This window comes from Lissotriton vulgaris, chromosome 7 (genome assembly GCF_964263255.1).
Source record: "Lissotriton vulgaris chromosome 7, aLisVul1.2, whole genome shotgun sequence".
Classification (NCBI taxonomy): Eukaryota; Metazoa; Chordata; class Amphibia; order Caudata; family Salamandridae; genus Lissotriton; species Lissotriton vulgaris.
In genome coordinates this window covers 1,330,137,793-1,330,158,204 of record NC_141695.1, presented here as the reverse complement: position 1 = coordinate 1,330,158,204, position 20,412 = coordinate 1,330,137,793, and the positions used below count along the sequence as shown (strand labels likewise).

At 45.2% G+C, this 20,412-nt stretch overlaps 1 protein-coding gene across 2 annotated transcripts in view; it reads left to right on the top strand.

Moving 5' to 3' along the window:
• LOC147703621 (zinc-binding protein A33-like) overlaps nucleotides 1-19,520 on the top strand; it is a 336,075-nt gene extending 316,555 nt beyond the window's left edge. For both annotated transcript variants that reach the window (XM_086931961.1, XM_086931962.1), the window contains exon 7: nucleotides 17,655-19,520. In XM_086931961.1, coding sequence (XP_086788087.1) covers nucleotides 17,655-18,190 — 536 coding nt within the window. In that variant the 3' untranslated portion in view covers nucleotides 18,191-19,520. The remainder of the gene's footprint in view (nucleotides 1-17,654) is intronic.
• The last annotated feature ends 892 nt before the right edge of the window (nucleotides 19,521-20,412 follow it).

Here is a 20,412-nt window from a genome sequence, read left to right as displayed (position 1 = left end):
AGCTGCAATCTCTCGCTTCCGGTAGGATGGCTCCTCCTCCCTCTGCTCGTCCAGGATTATCTGCCAGTTTTTCAAAGGGCTTTTCTGGAAGTTCCCGCCTATTCGACGACCTCCTCCATCGTGGCATCTCAATGTTGTTCTGTCGCAACTTATGAACTCGCCATTTGAGCCCATCCATAGGACGGACATTAAGTTCCTTACCTGGAAGGTTGCTCTTCTTCTTGCTCTGACTTCATCTCGGCATGTGAGTGACCTCCACGCCTTTACTATCAAACCACCTTATCTTCAATTCAAACCTGACGGCGTGGTACTTCGCACCACCCCATCCTTCCTACCCAAGGTGCCTACGGACTTTCATTTAAATGAACCTGTATTCTTGAAGACTTTCTTCGCTGAGCCGAAGTCTCTGGCTGAGCAGCGATTACATTCCTTGGACATCAAACGATGCCTTAAATTTTACATTAGCAGAACTGCCTCCTTCCGCAGGTCCGACCAACTATTCATTGCTTATGGACGACTGCGTCAGGGGCACCCAGTTACCAAACCAACGATTGCCTGTTGGATCTCTTCGGCCATTGCTTTCTGCCATCAGCAGGCTGGCAAGCCTTTGCAGTCTTCGGTGAGGGCTCATTCTACGAGGGCTATGTCTTCATCCACCGCCCTGTTTGCTGGTGTGCCACTCCATCAGATCTGCCGTGCAGCGACATGGTCCAGCAGACACACCTTCACCAAGCATTACTGCTTGGACGCTATCAAGGAGGCGGATACCGCAGTGGGACAGGCAGTACTTTGTCATCTTTTCAAATAAGGTGAGCCTGTGTGTGTGTGTGTGTGTGTGTGTGTGTGTGTGTGTGTGTGTGTGTGTGTGTGTGTGTATATATATGCACAGTGCTTTGTACATTTGGGAAGAGATATGAATAATGTGAACAGTAATATTTTGCGATTAAATAGGTTATGCCATTTGATCACGTTCACGTACTGATTAACCTGTATTTATACAGTTATCAAGAATAGTGGTTTTTTAAATGTGTATATATATATATTTATATATTTTATTAATTAAGCCACTTGTACATACAACTTTGTATTCTTTGTAAAATGTTTACAAATGTTGGCACATGAAAATGCAGTATTTTTTTCATGCTGATTGAACCCATTTATGAAATTGCGCGCGCATTGTCACTTTAAAGGTTCGGCATTGGCTCTCAGCAACTCGCCATGTGACCAAGCTTTGTAAAGGCGAAATGCGTAGTGGCGGCGGCAGGCTTGCTGGCAAGAATAAATCACCTCGATTAAGCACCATAAATTGGGTCTGTTCTTTCGTCATTCCTGGATTGTTGTTCTGAGGCGGCTGCTTCAGTTGTTGGCGAATTTGCATGCATATGTGATACCGAAGAGGCTTCCACGGTACGAACAGAACCCCTCCTTGTTTTACTGGGCTAAGCGGCAGGAAGCACCACCTTGGCTGGTTACCCGGAAGAGGATCTACGGACTCCGGGAGGAGTAAGCTGCGTTGCCCCCGGGCGCCTTTAACATTCAGTCTGTTTGGTGCCGACATCCGAACGAAGAAAGCGCCGGCTGGCGCTAGCGGTGGTGATCGAGCGATAACGGACTATTCAAGGACAGCCCGGTAAGGAGTGTGCGTGTGTTTTGGTGCTTGCTCACTTGGAAAGCACCGGGCATTGAATCGAGGTGGAGCGATTGAAGCTCCCAGCCTAAAGTGCCGTAATGTCCGCAAGTAAGTTGCGTGAACGAGAGGAGGCGGGGGAAACTATGTTTCTGGACTCCCCGGCTGGGGGGTACGGCCAAGTCCCGCAAACAGCACAGATAACTACAGGGAACCCCACCACTCGGGACATGTTTAAGAAATTGGAGAAATTAATGCTATCAGAACAGTCTAAGTGGTGGGAACACAGGTCCCTTTCCCGGTATTTACAAGTCAACAGAGTACCGAGGGGGCTTAGAATAACATTAGCCCCTAGCTATGAGAATCCTGACCCTGCCATGCTTAAAGAATGGGCCGAATCCAATTTGGAGTCATCTGCCAAGTTATTAAAAATTCTGGTGAAGTACGCTCAGAGTGACCGTGTAAAATTACAAGATGAGATTGACAAATTGGAAGTAGAAATTACAGGATTGGGTATGAATGACCAAGTCAAAAAATTGCATGAAGAAATGATGGTCCGTTTAAATAAGGAAGAGGAAACAATTAAGAAAAGAAAGGCCTATAAGTTTGAAAGAGACCGATTAGACTATTTAAATGGACAAATTTTCACGTTTGCTAGACGTTACGATGGTGTTAAAGCGAGAGTAAAGGGGGCACAAAATAAAGCGCCTGCCGCGCGTGATAACTCCATCTCAAGTTCGGAGTTAAGTTCCAACGTCGAAAGTGAACCGGAGGGAGACAACAGAATGGACCAGGCATTGGGGTTTACCAAGCTTACCATGGCGGAGGAAGTGGATTGCCTATGCCTGGACCGGAGGGACACGTTGCGTTCAAGAACAAAACAAACACCAGGCGCAACTACAGGCGGAACCAACGCCGCAAAAAATGCAGGAGCCGCCAAAGGCAAAGCAAAGGGTCCCCCAAGGGGACGGTGGAATCGATCCCAAAAACTCATTCAGACGCAAGCGGAAACATCAACTCAATAATCAATCTCACGCAGACTATACTTACCAAACAAGAGGAAGCTGTATTGTCTCTGGGCCTGTCATATTGCCCACCAAACAATTTCAACTACGCGGATGCACGAATGGATACTTACAGATTTATTCGTAAGTTAAAACTGAACAAATTTCATTGTCTTCAATCCAAGAAACAAAATCCTGTCGAGACCTACAGCCCCACTTTGCTAACAGTAGGGGACCAAGAGGACGTGAATGCAATATGGTCCCTGCAAAATGAAACCATCGGCAATGAAGGGGGTGATTGTAATTTGGAGAGGGGTAATGCAGCGGCGGGTTTAACATCTTTCAAACCCAAGTCAACGTTTCAACCCACTATGCTCCATGATAACATAGACGTTTACAATGACCTAGTAACAAAAGAGCTGAAATAATTACATATTGCCACAAACAGTAAACGTCATACAATCACCAAACGGAATTGGAGCTACATGCAATTGGTGGACAAATTGAGTGCGGATAACAACATTTTGGTGCGCCAAGCAGACAAAGGGGGAAACGTTGTTTTATGGCCTCGAGAATTATACCTGGAGGAGGCTGAAAAACAACTTAATGACTCTGCATGCTATAGAAAAAGTAATTGGCCAACCCTCAAAGCAACATGGGGGGATCAAATAGCCAAACTTCAAGCATGGAGAAGTGGGGGTATTATCACGGAGGACGAGTTTCGATTCATGAAAAAAGACCACCCTGTGGTTCCTTCGTTTTATCTAATCCCCAAAATCCACAAGGACTGCAATAAACCCCCTGGGCGCCCCATAATCTCCGCAATAGACAGCTCCTTGGAAAATGTATCGAAATACATAGACTTCTTTTTACAGGATTGGGTGAAGAGATTGGGGTCATATGTTCAAGACTCTATGGATTTCATTCGCAAAACAGAACAGTTGGTATGGGGTCCAGACTTTTTGCTAATGACCCTGGATGTGTCATCGTTATATACCTCAATTTCCCACCGAGATGGTCTCAAGGCAATTGAACATTTCCTCAACAAACGTCCCATATATTATGGGGTGCATAACAGGATGCTGTTATCCATGGTCCAAATGTGTTTGGAGCAGAATTTCTTTCTGTTTAACAATCAAATTTACCAACAAATTAGAGGTGTCGCCATGGGGGCCTGTTTCTCCCCGAGCTACGCATGTTTGCACATGGGGCTGTGGGAGGAATAGGTCCTGGCGGGGGATCTGCAACCAACCATGGAACAGCATGTGGTCACCTATTTACGTTATATTGATGACTTATTGTTTGTCTGGAGAGGGACGGAGGAGGCGGCAATTCAATTTGTTGAGAGGCTAAATGTCAATGGTTTGAACCTTTGTTTTACATCTTGCATTCATGCTAAAACTGTTAATTTTCTGGATATGGAAGTCTACATTGCTGAGAACCGCATACAAACGAGATTATACAGAAAGCCCACAGCAGGCAACACCATCCTGCATGCGGCTAGTCACCATCCTGGCCACTTGATACGCAGCATTCCCTATGGGGAAATGTTGCGTATCAAGCGTATTTGCAGCAGTGATGAGGAATGCGAGTCAGCTCAGGAGGCATGCAAAAGTAGATTCCTTGCCAGGGGATATTCTAGATCCTTAGTTGAGTCTGCACAGAAAAGGACTCAACTGATATCCCGTGAAACTGCCCTGGTCCCAAGAAATAGAGAGGCAGAGATCCCCCCTGCTGGGGATATTATCAGACCGTGCATGATTGCCACATATAGCCGACAGCACTCAGCCATAAGAAAGATTTTCAATCAAAACTGGAACCTCATACTGGGGGATCCGGTCATTGGCAACAAAATATTGAAAAAACCACTCCTCACGTTTAGGAAATCTAAATCTATGGCCAATGCTTTGGTCCATAATACCTTGGAACCTCACATGTCAACTACGTGGAAGGCCTTAGGAAGTGGATTCAAAAAATGCACACAGTGTAAGGCGTGCAAATATGGGGTCAACAAGAACAACTATGTTGTCCCATTTTCACGAATACCCAAGAACATTACAAAACGCCTCACTTGCAAGACTGACTATGCGGTCTATGTGCTGGAGTGCACGTGTGGACTCAGGTATGTGGGTAGCACCCGCCTGCCGGTCCCCAAGCGTGTGCTCCAGCACATTAGAGCTATTTCTAACAAAGACCAAGCCTATCGTGTTGCCAGGCATTTTGAACAGGAGCATAGTTCCAATCCGGTGCATCTTTCTTATTTTGTCATCGATGCAGTATGGCCAATGAAGAGAGGAGGAAATCGTGAGGCAAAATTACGTCTCCTAGAGACGAGATACATCCTAGAGTTAGACAGCAAGCAACCGCAGGGACTTAATGCGACGGAGGATCTATACACTTGTCTATAGGAGGTTGGGACAGATGTATATTCATTCCTCATTAGCATAAGAAATCAAATGAATTTAGAACTCATGGAATATAATATAACTGTGCTGTTTTGAGGGTACTTGGCTTTTAATATAATAAGCAATGTTGATGCATTACCTGAATTACCATCGTCTCCTCATAATCTGATCTAAGAGCTTTTTTTCAAGTAAGGAGAGGTAACCCCATGGCGTAATAGCCAGGGGATTGACAAAATATGTTTTTTTTTAAAAAACTTAATCTGTTTTCTTTGAATCAATTTTCATTTTGGTTATAGCACTCAGCACTAGCACTTTAGAAAACGATTTAAATTCTGCACTTCTTTGTTGCCGATGATAGGACAATGCTTGAAGTACTTGTACGCAATTTTCTCAGGGTCATTGCCCACTTGGGCTTTGTTTTCTGCACAGTGCTTTGTACATTTGGGAAGAGATAGGAATAATGTGAACAGTAATATTTTGCGATTAAATAGGTTATGCCATCTGATCACGTTCACGTACTGATTAACCTGTATTTATACAGTTATCAAGAATAGTGGTTTTTTAAATGTGTATATATATATTTATATATTTTATTAATTAAGCCACTTGTACATACAACTTTGTATTCTTTGTAAAATGTTTACAAATGTTGGCATATGAAAATGCAGTATTTTTTTCATGCTGATTGAACCCATTTATGAAATTGCGCGCGCATTGTCACTTTAAAAGTTCGGCATTGGCTCTCAGCAACTCGCCATGTGACCAAGCTTTGTAAAGGCGAAACGCGTAATGGCGGCGGCAGGCTTGCTGGCAAGAATAAATCACCTCGATTAAGCACCATAAATTGGGTCTGTTCTTTCGTCATTCCTGGATTGTTGTTCTGAGGCGGCTGCTTCAGTTGTTGGCGAATTTGCATGTATATGTGTATATATATATATATATATATATATATATATATATATATATATATATATATATATATATATATATATATATATATATATATATATATATATATATATTCACTGAAAAAACCATAGGTTATAGACCATATATAGTTAGGGATTAGCATTTAAAAAACCTTATTTTATTTGCACAAAACCATTGAAATTCCATATATAGTTAGTTGCACTAACTATATATCGCGGACCCGCAATCCACTGCTAATGATGTCACATATTACATCATTCATGACATGGTCAGTGACATCACTGATGGCATCACTGATGACATCTCAAATGACATCACTGATGACATCACTGATGACAACACCCAGTGACTGTATGTTTCTGTAAAGTTAAAATATGTCTTACATATTGAAGAATGAGTGGATGTATAAGTGTCTGGATGAAGGATTTAGTAGGTGCATGACTGACTGTATGAGAGAATGATTAAATGTGTCTCACTGAGTGCATGGGTTAGTGATTAAAGTGTCTTAATTTGGCAATCATTATTTATGTTCTTCTGTAAACTGCTGCATGTTTAAATCAGTAGCTATATCAGTAACTATATGGGTTATTGAATGGTTGCCCAAGTATTTGTATGGGAGACTGAGTATGTGTGTGGGTGGCTGGGAGGTGTATAACTCTGTGCATAGATGTGTGAGCAGTTGATTCCCTAGGTGTATGGGTTCAAAAGTGCATGTAGAAACAGCTGTATGGACAGTTGACTGTGTGCATGAGTATATTGGTGAGTGAATGGATATCTCAGTTCTACATGTCAAAGTAAGTACATATGTAAAACACACTCCATGTGAGAGTTGACATATATAAATAACTGAACATAAGAGCCAGTGAATGTGAGAGTGGCTGTATGAATCATTGTGAACTTGTATCAAGGATTGTATAAGAGAGTAAATATGTGTTAGTATATGTTTGAATAAGTAAGGTGTGTATAACTGTATAGTTGAGGAAATGGAGGTGTGATTGATTCTTTGCATGACTGACTAGGTGTGTGAGTAACTCCATGGATGTGTGACAGTCTGTGAGTGCCTGTTTACACTGAGTGTATCTAAGGTTATATTAGAGTCTGAAGATGTATTATCACATAAATGATATCATCAGTGATGTAATCAGTAATGTCAAATGAGATGTCAGTGATGTCATCAGTGATGTCATTTGAGATGTCATCAGTGATGTCATCAGTGATGTCACTGACCATGTCATGAATGATGTAATATGTGACATCATTAGCAGTGGATTGCGGGTCCGCGATATATAGTTAGTGCAACTAACTATATATGGAATTTCAATGGTTTTGTGCAAATAAAATAAGGTTTTTTAAATGCTAATCCCTAACTATATATGGTCTATAACCTATGGTTTTTTCAGTGAATTTTCAAGGTTTTGTAAATGCAAATTCCTAACTATATATGGTCTATAACCTATGGTTTTTTCTGTGAATTTCATTGTTTTTTTAAAAGCTAATATCTATAGCTGTAAAATATATTCTTTATTAAGTGACGTATCACGTAGCCCGTGAGACGCCTCATGATGCATCGCATAACCGTGACGTATCGTCTCTGCAGCGCAAACCAAACCCAAAACGTAAGCGCGCCAGAACACGCTTAAAGATATATATATATTTTTTTAACCTTAATTAGACAAAATCCACACGTGCACATATCACAAACGTTCAAAAAACACAATATGTTGGACTCCCGTTACGCTGCCGGTTAGCTGCCCGGTTAACGTACCAGGAAGCACCTTTACCGCGAAAAATCGCAATTTGTTTTTTTTTCACCCCTCAGGGAACTTTAATAGCCCCCTCATCAATCCTAGGGGTTCAGGAGGGGTCTGCCTTACCCCTTTCATTCATTTACACCTTTTTTTTTTCCCACCTCTTGTCTCTCGATCCCACAGAGAGACAAGATGGCGGCCGCTCCAGACTGTTTACAATGATAACAGCCAATCAGCTTCTCCTCAGACTCCCGTTACACTGCCGGTTAGCTTCCCGGTTAGCTGCCCGGTTAGCTGCCCGGTTCGCGTACCAAGACGCGTCTCTACGGCGAAAAAATCGGATTTTTTTTTTTCTTTTTGGGCCCGGCGTGGCTCTATAATATCCCCCTCATCAATCCTAGGGGGTCAGAAGGGGTCTACCTTGCCCCCTTTCCTTCATTTCCCCCTTTGTTTTGGCCTCCTCTTGTCTCTCGATCCTACCGAGAGACAAGATGGCGGCCGCTCCGGACTGTTTAGAATGTTGACAGACACCGGAGAGCCAATCAGCTTCGCTTCGCAAAGTTCCGATACGCGAAAAGTTCGCGAACCGGAGCGCTGCCCGGAGCGCTGTTACAGATATATATCTTGTTTTAAACGTTAATTTCTCAAAATTCACTGAAGCACATATATTGAGACCTAGCAAAGGCACATCGGGCTAACAGTCCCTACAATTTTGCCAAGTTTCGTGGAAATCCATTCAGCCGTTCGGGCTAAAAGTGAGGCCAACCGCCCTATGGAAATTAACATGGGAAAAACGCGTTTTGGGACCCCCTTTTTTCTCGGCCCCCCCTTGACGAACCCCCCCCAAATTTACAGGAGCTGCTCAGAAACAAAATGTGCCATTTTCCTGAAAATTTCAGCCAATTCCGTCCACAAACGCCAAAGTTATTAGGCATAGAATTTTCAAAAGTTCCATAGAGAAAAAATCCTAACTATATATACCCACTGGCTATCGCCAGTAGGTAATATGTATGTATGTATGTGTGTATGTATGTATATATATATATATATATATATATATATATATATATATATATATATATATATATATATATATATATATATATATATATATATATATATATAGTTACTGCTCTCTATTCTATTCAAGCATGTGAATCTATGAAAGACACCCCTAATACTGGAGAAGAACAATTGTTACTTGTTACAGGTGGTTCTCCAGTATTGGTGTCTTTCATAGATTCACATGCGACCCACCCTCCTCCCCTCAGAGGCTCTCTTCTCCTCATGCACTCTGGGTCTCTTTGGTGCTACGAAAATCTGAGGGCTTGAGCTTCTGAGGAGAAGGTTCTAGAGGGTGCTGATGCCTGATTGGCTGTAGTTTGGACTAACATAATGACAGTGGTATGTTTCTAGTGTTTTCTTTCTCTACCATGCATTCCTATGGAGGAATTGTTCTAGAGGTTCAGTTGCGTATTTACTTCAAGTTTTTCTTATGTTATGTTCTCACATTTATGTATATATTATCATTTATTGCTATTTTATGTACCGTGGGACTCCCACTTCGACGACGGGGAATATTCAAGCATGTGAATCTATGAAAGACACCAATACTCGAGAACCACCTGTTTACAGGTAAGTAACAATTGTTCTTCTAGTTGGCATCTGTATGCACACTGTCCAAGCAGGAACCACAATCCTAGTCAGGGTCAGTCAGAAACACACCCTAAATTAACCTGTTCCCACGCTGTGGTAGCTTGGTACGGAGCAGTCAAGCTTAACGTAAGAGGCAATGTGTAATGCTTTTGTGCAACACTTAAAACTGTGAAACCACCACTCAAAAGATCCCATACCAGATTAGGAAAATCAAGCTTTATTTATTAAACAAAACCAGACCAAAATGACAAATCCATAGTATAACTGGGGTTATGAATTTTTAAAGAATAAACTGAAATGTAGTGCTTAAAAGCATAAGGCGCCAACTGAGATTAGTTGGTCGCGATAGTTCGGGTCCTATCTAAAAGTTCAGGCTGACTGCGATGGAGTGTGTCAACTACATGGACCAGCCTTGACCTGCTGTAACAGTACCTTGGTTTGCAGTTAAGTCGAGGGCGAAAAATGAGGAGCAAAGGCAGCAATGCATCGGCTCTGATCCTCAGAATGTAGGTGGTGCATCAGCTCTGAGCTGTGCAAATTGAGAGATTCATCAGGAATGGAGATGATGCCTGTCACTGATGCGATGTCCTCAATCCTTGCAGCGACGATGCGTCCGTGTTGGAGATGTGGTGTCCTCCATCCTCACAGGGTCGATGAAGATTCGCCGGTTCCAAGCATTGCAGTGATGCATGGTTTTTGGCAGTTGCAACATTTTATGCCCACTTACAAGGGCCCAGGACTGGATTTGCGCAACTTGGCATGGCACTACTCTCAGATGGCAGAGTCCAGGTGCTGTAGGCAGAGGAGATGAAAGTCTTTGTCCCCGAGACTTCAAACATGAGGTAAGCCAACTAGCCCTTGGTGTCACTTTGGTTCTGGTTTGGAGAGATGCAAGTCCAATCCTTCTCACACCCAGGCATGGAGGACAGCAGGTCAGCAGAGCAGTAGCCAGCAGAGTAGCTGTCCAGCAGAGTGGCAGTCCCTTCAGTACAGCAGACCTTCATGGCAAAGAATCCATAGGTCCAGAAGAGTACCAAAGTGGTGGTGTTGAAGGTCCAGTACTTGTTTCCAGTTGTTTCTTTGTCGTGCAGTGAGTCTTCAAAGAGTTGCCTTTGAAGTGCAGAGTCCCTGCACTTGCTCTAGACTCACTACACGGAGGGGGCTTGGGTATGCTGCCCTATGTGTACAGTACAAAAGGGGTGGTGATGGACGGAGCATCTGAATCAATCAAACACTCGCACCCAGTCAAAAGATCTGGGTTAAATCCATCACCGTTCTTTAGCCCACTCTGCCACCCCAATTCAGACATGGCTCTATGCAAATCAGTCTGACCCTGTGCCTCATGGGAACAGTCCAGCCCGAACCGCCAAGCCATGTCTTCCCTGGACCGGAAACAAGCTTCTGAGGACCGGTTTCTGGCATTCCAGCCCCTTTTGTACCGCTTTTGGCCCCCATAAGTGTCAGGGTATACTCAGACGTGAGTCCCTTGCTCACTTTGCCACTGGATTCAAGCAAGCCGGGCTGAAGACGGCTGGAATGCCAGAAACCGGTCCTCAGAAGCTTGTTTCTTTTAGTGGTGACCCCGTCCTCCTGGGGCCACCACGAGTAGAGAAAACACGGTTTGGACTTGCAGGCCGGTCCGGGCCTGCAAGGTATTATGGGACGCTTCCTTGTCTCCATGTATATTGTAGCAGTGGCTCCCCTGCTGCTTCGGGGAGAGCCGGCATCACTGCTGGCGGCCTCCCACCGCATCTTCCACCCTCGATGGGGGGGGGGGGCCTAGTCCCACCCGGACCCCCAGGTGAGTGCTTCCATGCGGCTCGGGGGAGCCCACCCCGGACACTCGTCCTCCTCGCTGGGGCCTGGTCCCTCCCAGGTCCTCCCGCATTGCCAGGCTCGTTGGGGGGCCCGGTCCCCCCTGGACCCCCGGCCGCTTCTCACTTCAGGAAGGCCCGGTCCCACCCGGGCCTCTCGCAATGCAACTACGCTGGAGGGCGGGTAAAAAAACATGGAGTGATTCAGTTTAGGACAAGTCAGAGGCCGGAATCGTAATACATGTGAAAAAAAAAATTACCTCTGACAAATTTCTTTCCAAAAGATTTTTTAATTATCCTTGGGTTATATTCATTTGTATTGTCTTACTCTTTTTCATTTTTTTTAGAAAACCTTCAATCCTGTCACGGGACAAGCTAGAATGGGGCCCACTTGCCTTCTCTTTTTATATATGTACACATCAAAAACGGGAAAACATTTTTCAGAAAAAATTGTGCTTAACAATTATATACAGTGCAATCAAGAAAACTTAAACAAACTGTGCATTTTTCAATGAAGAATATATATCGCAAACACACTGTTGCCTGACAGTGAATCTAAAGTACATATAACATGCTAAAAGTTACATCAGGCAAAAAGTAGTCCCACTCAATTCTGTCGCAGTGAAATAGAGTAGAGTGAGGTTGTTACTTTCCCGTTATCAACCTAAAATACTAGTTCAGGCAGAGGAGAGGTCAAAGATGGTGGTAAGAACTCAAGGGTAGAGCCCTATTTCATGGGTTCTATTTTGTCCAATTTCGGGACCTAGCTTCAGCTTGGTTCTGTATGGAGCCTCTCTACGGATGTTCCCGTGTGCAGCTGCAGGAGCCAGCACACCCATTCTGGTCTACCTAGACTTGCCGCTGGCTCAGCGAGGCCCTGGAGGAATGCGACAGCATTCCTCCCCCCTGATTCCCACTGCTGCGGGAGGTGCAAAAGACACCCAGCGGTGGCACTCCCCTCGCAGCATCACACGGGGGCCCGGAGTTGGGGATCCCAGGCCCCCTGGGGGCAATCTTCACCGGGAGCATGACTGCGCTCCCCGACTAGACATCTTGGCTTCAGGGCAAAGAAATGGGGTCCCGGGCCCCTCTTCTTCATAGGAGGCGCTCTGGCACTCCCCGTCTTGTGCTTCATTGCCGGGGGGCCAGAGTGGGCTCCTGGCACCCCGTAGGGACATGTTCATGGGGAGCGCGACGGCGCTCCCCGGCTTGGCTTCGGGACCCAGAGCTGGGATCCTGGGCACCCCAGAGACCTCTTTGTGGGGGGACGCGATGGTGCCCCCTGTCCTCAGTTGTTGCCGGGGGACAAGGTGAGGTCCTGGCACTCTGTGGGGGACATCTTCACTCCCAGCTTTGCTTCGGGCCCGGACATGGGGTCCTAGGCCCCCAGAGATCTCTACACAGGGGCGCAACTGCGCCTCCTCCTTTTACTTCATGTTGGAGGCAGCCCCCGGGATCTGACCCACCCCTGGGACTTAACCAGGACCAGCAGTGGAGCCCCACGTGCTTAGTCTGTCTGCCAGAGGTCAAAGGTTGCCTACCTTCTGAGAGGCATATCTCAGCCCCCAGTGGTCCGATATTCACACTTTTTAACTCTTCTTGCTCCTGGTGGTGCTCCCCAGCCCCTGGAAGCACTCTCCTTCGTCCTCCTAGTCTCCAAGAGGGTGGATTCAGCAGGGAGCTGTCTTCACTGGCTCCCTGCGCCAGCCTATCATCTGACTCTCCTCCTGGGCCTTTCTTCTCCTCACTGGTCCTGGGCTCCCCTCCTGGCACTATTCAGGATCTTGGGACAGTCAGGGGGTTCCTCCTTCCAACTGCCCATGGCGCCAGGCTCCAGCACCCTCTGCCGATCACACCCCAGAGAGCGCTCCTCTGCCTGTGCAAGTTTTTTTAAAGAATTGGGGGTGGAGACTGGCAGGAAGTCTGTTTGCCCTATCACACAGCGACACATCACTTCTCTGCCCCTGCGCCCTCCTTCCTGCCCAGGCCTCTGGGCTTGTTCAAAATGGCGTCGTCCAAGGGTCTCCTGCCACATGGACTCTGAAAGCCCCTTCCCCCTGCGCTGACTTCTCCCTTGTGCAGCTTGGTGCCTGGTAACAGCTGCTGATGGATTAGCCTGTAGCTCCATCCATCTTCCCTTCTTGGAGAGGAGGCCTTCGCTCTTGGACGGAAGGTCATTAATCCAGCCTGCCAGGGTCAGCCTCTAGCCAGGCCCTGGTTAGAAGCGGACTCAGAGAAATAGGACATTTCTGGATGACCCAAAAGCAGTACAGAAATGATTTTGGCAGAATACTTCTTCACACCAGTTACAGTGGATTTTAGTGCGTGTCTGGAATTTGTAGGCCTTGGGAAAGTGAAACTAGCCCATGGGCACCACATCCCCATAGGAGAATAATGAAGTGTAAAACACACTGACTTTCCCTGGCATGTTTCTTCCCAGTTTACAAAGCCTATTCCCTGTCACCACCCAATTCTGCATATGTCCTGCCACACCAGTCTATCTGCACCTGCTCCTTGGCTGCACATGACAGGAATCTCCCCTGTGCAGCCCCTACACGTATGCACATGCATGTACACATGTCTGCATGTAACCAGCCCAGTGCCCTTTACTCCAGCTGCAGTGCAGTGGCCTAGGCAAGCTAGGGGGGGACACCATTTAAATCCACATGCAGTCTTTCATAATGAGTTCACTGTGGGTGAGTCCCTACTTATGAGGCTCTGCCACAACAATTAGGTGCTCAAAAAGCAAACTATCTGGGTGGCTCAGATGGTCAGAACCACCATCTAACAGTAGTGTATACCAAGTCACTGTTTTGCACTGCACAAACACCAGTCCTATCCTTGCAGCTGATCACCAGCATTATAAATTGGGTTTCGGGTTGGCAGAGGTATGCACCCTGTCCAAACAGGAACCACAATCCTAGACAAGGTAAGTCAGATAAACACCATAAATTAACCTGTGCTCACCCACTGGTAGCTTAGCACAGAGCAGTCGGGCTTAACCTAAGCAGGAATTGTGTAAAGTATTTGTGCAACACTTCAAACAGTAAAAAAGAGAACGCATTTGGCTAGAAAAATAGAGCTTGATTTATTGACCAAACAGAAAAGAAAAAAATTTGATCCGTTTAACCACATCGCTGCTGTGGTTATTTTTCCCCTGTGCTGAAAAGTCTCCTTTTGCTTTATTCATGACGAGCTCAGCTCTTCATCAGCACAGCTCAACTGTGCATCATGACGAGCTGAGCTCGTCATGAGCATGGAAGGGGTTAAGCAGAGTTAGTAATTTTTAAATACTAAACTGAAATGTAGTGCTTAAAAACAAACTGTTGACAGACTTTTTAGTCATGCTAGACTGGGTCAAATCCTAAAGTTCAGGCTGACCCCAATGGACCGTGGGTCAGCTACAGGGACCAGTCTTGGCCTGATGACACAGTACCTTGGTTCGCAGTTGCATCGACGACGAGATGCAATGAGCGAAGCAGGCAATGCATCTGCATCTATCCTTAGGATGTAGGCGCTCCATCTGCTCCAAGCCACACAGTCTGAGATGCATCCGGTATAGAGGCAATGCGATGTGAGTGATGAGATGTCCTCTATCCTCGCAGCATCAGCGATACATTGATAGAGGTCCGGTATCATCGCAGCAGCATCAATGGAAATGCACTGGTTCCAAACTGCATAACCACTGCAATGTGTAGATTTTTGCAGTTTCTGCATTTTATACCCACTTCGAAGGGCGCAGGACTGGATTGGCACCAATTGGCAGGGCAAAACTCTAACGGCAATCCAGGTGCTGTAGGCAGATGGGTTGGAACGTCTCTGTATCTTCAAATAGGAGGCAAACCCTTGTAGCCCAGTCCTTATCACTCCCAGGTAAGGAGGGCAGAAGGCCAGTCCAGCATAGTGGAAGTCCCTTCATCACAGCAGCCCTTCTTCCTGCAAGAGTATCCACAGGTCCTGAAGTATACTGAAGTGACGATGTCAGAGGCCCAGTACTTCTACCCGATTGTGCCTTTGAAGCGGGGGAGACTTCAAAGAGAGGCCTTCGAAGTGCAGATTCCCTGCACTTCCTGCTCCGGCTCCAGACTCGCTACAGCAGAGTATGCAGCCATTTGTGTGGGGACAAGCCACAGCCTATTTTGGTGTGTGTCCACTCCTCCCTCCCATCCTGCCCAGTATGGCCTATCGGTATCTAGATGGCTCATCAGTCACACCTAAGCTTCCTTTGTGTGTGGCTGTCTAGAGGGAATGCATAACGCCCAGCTGTCAGCTACCCCAGATGTGTATTCAGAGACAGGCAGAAGGCCCCAAATGGCTAAAGTAAGATAATGCCAACTTTCTAAGTGGTATTTTCAGAATTACAATTTAAAATCTGACTTCACCATAAGTTGGTTTTAAATTGCAATTCCATAGACAAACTTGCGGCTTCATCTCTTCCTAATTGGAACTTACACTTAGAAAATGTAATAAGGTAATCCCAATGTTATCCTACAGGAGAGTTTTCACTAGGACATGTTCTACTTTTTACATACACTGCATCCTGCACTTGGGCTGTTCAGGTCCTTCCTTAGGGGTGACTTATATGTATTAAAAAAATGTTTAAAGGGTTACTTAAGTGGTTGGCACAATCAATGCTACAGGCCCACTAGTTACATTTGATTTACAGGCCCTGGGCATATGTAGTGCACATTTCGAAGGCTGTATAAGTAAATTAAATGTCAATTGTAGATATGCCCATTTCGAAGGCTGTATAAGTAAATTAAATGTCAATTGTAGATATGCCAATGTTGCCATGTTTTAAGTAGAAAGCACATGCACTTTAGCATTGGTTAGCAGTGGTAAAGTGCCCAGTGTCCTAAAGCCAACAAACAACTTCATTAAAGAAAAGGGGACGAGTAAGGTTACGTTTGGGGGTGACCTGCAGAAAGGGCCATTGCCCATCTTTTTTGCTCTAGAATATTGGGGCCGAACTGGTGACGGGTTTTGAACTGATCACCTATTCCAAAAGGCGTAACCTTCACTAGCTTTCTAAACCAAGGATCCATCTCAAGCTCCATAGGTTCAAGCAGGGAACTTTCTCACACAACTGGACCTCTAACGCCTTTGACCCTTCCCAGCTGATACAATTGCTAGGATCCTGTTCTGCTTTCAAGTTACCTGTTTGTTTCAGACATCCTCTGCGCCTGTGCAGGGTGTTTCGTGTTTGGGCTCCTACAGTCTGGAATGATCTTCCCTCTGCATGTATGTATGGCAGCCTTATTTTAGGGCTTTTAGATCTTCTGTAAAATATTTACAGACCTTCTTAGCCCACCCTTTCTTGCATAGCTAGGATGCCTGGTGATTATCCAGGGGCGATCTTCAATGTTTTCTTTTTCTCTGGTCTATTCCTAGCAGAACTATGCTTGGGTGAATCTTGTATCTAATAACTAAATTACTCTGTGCTCTGCATTCCCTGCTGTTGGATATAAAGAAATGTAAATGCATGGGATGGTCAAGCAATCAAATGGGGTAGTGCCTGGTCATGAAGCAGAAAAGTAGATTGAGGAAACGGGTTGCTTAGAGCGCTAGATGAGATACCATGGTTCCCTCAAGGTTTACAGACTGGCAAGCATCCTCCACTTTAAGGATTACACTGCACACACACACCCCTAACTGGCTTGTTCCTCAGTGCTAAGCAGTGTCTACTTCTAGTAAAGGCTAAAGCAATAGATCTAGCAAAAGCATTTCACAACAGGACTTATTTCTAGAAAGTAAGATAGAGGCAAAGCATAATTTTGTAGAACATATTTATTGGAAAACCAGTTAAGACAATTAGTCTTCTAAATGGGGATGCAATAAATTTAAAAAAACAGTTACCTTGGCTGTCTTTACAGCAGGACCAGCACCACAAAGCATGTCTGAGTCACAACCTGACATGGGCCACTTTAGCTAGAGCTTTTCTCAGAAGGAAACGTTGCCTTCAAATAAAAAAAATTGGGGGGGATGCGGGGTGGTCTCTGGGTTCAGTGGCAAGAGTCAATTTTGCAAGAGGTAACATGGTTACATGGTCTCTGATATTTATTACACTGAAGAGACAATTTAAATCTGCAAAAAGCAGCAAGAATGAAAGGTTGAAAGAAGTTGATGGTTGGACTTCATCCGGGTTAACCAGAAAGATGGTGGTTTCTGTGGGATCTTTCCACTGTGTGCTTGGTCTTTAGATCACTCCAACAGGTTTCATGGAAAGATGACAACTTAGTATTTTGTTGCCATATGATAAGCACCACTGAATTGTGCTAGGATTAGCTTTCCTGTAAGACTTTATAGCATTGCTTTTTTTCCTAATGTATAATCAATCTCACTAAAGATATTACTTTTTGGGAAATAAAGTTCAATACTTTTTTTTAGAACCTGAAAAAAGAACATAAGCGAAAAAGTTTATGCATTTTCCTATGTAATTTAAGTAAGTCCTTTTTTCTCGCTACCTGCAGTTCCATCACGCCTGACTCTGGATCCTGAATCTGCATACTGTCACCTTGTCCTTTCTCAGGACAGAACCACCGTGCATTTCAGTAATAGATGCCGGTGTCTGGCTGACCACCCCAAGAGGTTCATCAAGGAATCTGCCGTCCTGGGATCGGAAGGCTACACCTCGGGGATGCACTACTGGGTGGTCGATGTGAGCAGTGCAGCTGCATGGATTATAGGTGTGGTTGAGGAATCCATAAGCAGGAAAGACAGTCTTGAACTTTTACCCCGAAATGGAGCCTGGGTGTTGGAGTTGACAAGAGATAACACTTACACAGCTCTGCAAACCCCAGCCAGGATTCTGCCTCTTGCCTCCACGCCCACAAAGATTGGTGTCTGTGTGGACTTTGATGCGGCTGTGATATCTTTCTATTGTGCGAAGGAAATGACCCACCTGCATTCAATTGGCTTCAGCACTAGTTCGAAACTCTTCGCCTATTTCCAACTCTTTGCAGGTGCTCCAAGGAAGAAATGTGAGTTGCTCACCATCTGCCATTAGCCTACAAGGGATTAACTTTTCTTGTGTACCCTCAAGGAGGGCAACAAATGTGCGCTTAACTGTCTAAGTCCTGAATTCCATTCCGTTTGGGTTCACTTGGTAGTATATTGTTTGTTTTTATATATTTGTCTTTTTGAAAAATTATGGTTTCATGGATTTTTTTAATGACTTTGTGAGGCTGTTTTTCTTAAGTATAAAATCAAGCTGGATTTTTTTTATTATTAAAAGTTAGTTGCTCATTGAAGAGGTGTTAAGAGGCTGCCTAAAATTATATGAATTCCATGAAGATGCTATTTAAGAAGATTCAGGCAGTGTTATTGTAGAGCCTGTAGCTCATAACAGTTGTATAATTTAAGCTTCTAAAGGGCTAACTCTGCTTTAAGAAATTAATGGGTAAATGTATTTGAGTCGACAGACCTAAAGGTTGGCGCTTTGGAAGTTCTGCTTTTAGTGACCCCAGAGCTTGTACTAGTCTGGTACGGTTCTTTCTCTTTTAGGGAAGAGACTATACTGCTTACTTGATAGGCCCTACAAAAAGTTGTTCCTTGTTGCTAAGGTGCAGCAACACTGCTGTAAACATGTAGCATAGGCAGATCTGTTCTGGTGAGATTTCAACCTGATTTCCAACATCTAGAACCTACAAGTACAGTTGGTCCTATGCCCCAAAGTTCTAACATTGCTGTAAGTAGTTTATTTTTAATAGCTTTTGTTTAGTAAAATGCGAGCACATTTCCCCTAGTTCGAATCATGTTATTGATCTCTTCAATTACCTCTTTCGCTTGAGGAAGCACAATGTTTTCCCAATGGCTTCCTTAATGCAGGACAGACGCAAAGGTGCAGTGCTGCAGGATGAAGGGAGGCCTTCACTGTGCTGTGACTTTCTCTGCTAAATAATAGGACCAGGTGATGTGGGATTCCTCCTGCCCAAAATGCTTTCAGAAAAGCTGTCGCAGGGGTCGCAAGGGAGGAATATTCCGGGGTTTTAGATGAGACTGTTCTGGCCCTGGTTCAAAACGGATAGAATGATGATAGTGGAGTCGGGAGAGTTGGTGGTGGAACAGTGGAGTTTCGGGATGCCAGATTGTTTGTGCCCCAATTTGTCTCGAACGCAAAGCTAGTCCTAAATTTAAGTGGCTATGAAGGGCATTATCGTGGGATATGTGCTCTACTCTCAAAATTCTTTGCATTCCGCACTATCGAAACACATTGTTCATGAACTGCTTTGTTGTATTTATTTTGAGATTTATCATTCTATTTTTATTTACTCTGAGATTTATTATTCTATTTTTATTCACACTTTGCTGGTAAATAAATGTTATATTTGAATTAATTTATAAATTTAGCCTAATTTTTTTCATCACAAATGTGGAAAGTCTCTACTGTAGGATAACCGAGAGACGGGCAATGCTGCGTGGGTATTTATTGTAATTCAGACACCATTCCCTGGTGCCCTTGTCCTTTCCCTGTCTCAACCTGTGGACGAACCTGCCACTAGTGTAGGCAATCAAAAGTAATTACAGAGCTGTCCGTAGGTGTGCTGTATCGGTGTAACCGGTGCGGGGTTCACAGGGACAGAAGAGAAGGGCAACAGTCGGGTTCTCGTTACTACGGGCTTTATTGACTCCAACAGGTGATCAGAACACGTCTTTCTGATTAGGGTAGTACGTCGGGGAGATCGACTTCAGGACCTTCTCCTAGAACGGGGCTCAGCATGCAGCGTCCTCAGATAGCCGGTCTGGCTTCGTCGGGGCTTAGTGTCCTCTGGGTCCGTCTTGACTCCTCCTCTCCCCAGGGCCGTAAAGAAAACAAAAGAAATGCAGTACGTGAGGCGTTTGTCCTACTCGTACCGATAGGACCGGGAAAAGGGTGTGAGGGAGTTAGACCAACAGGTGCTCCGGATCTATGTACAAGTGTGGGTATCGGGGGTGCTCAGGGTAGGGAAAACCGGGAACCAGGGAATCCGCTATTTTACAACGGTACCGCCCTTTCGTCCCACCCAGCCCCTGATCTTGTTACGCACCTGGGCAAGCCACACACCTCTCCCGGGTGAGTGGCTGGGCGGCTCGTGGGAACGGTGGCCTCCAGGCGTCTCCTCCTCCGACGGGACCTCTTCACCAGGATACGCCTCCTCTCTCCAACCTGCTTCCTTCCTTCGCCGACCTCTCTCCACGTCTCCGCTCCGGGTGTACAAGCACACCTCGTCTTCTTGTCCTTCCGCTTTT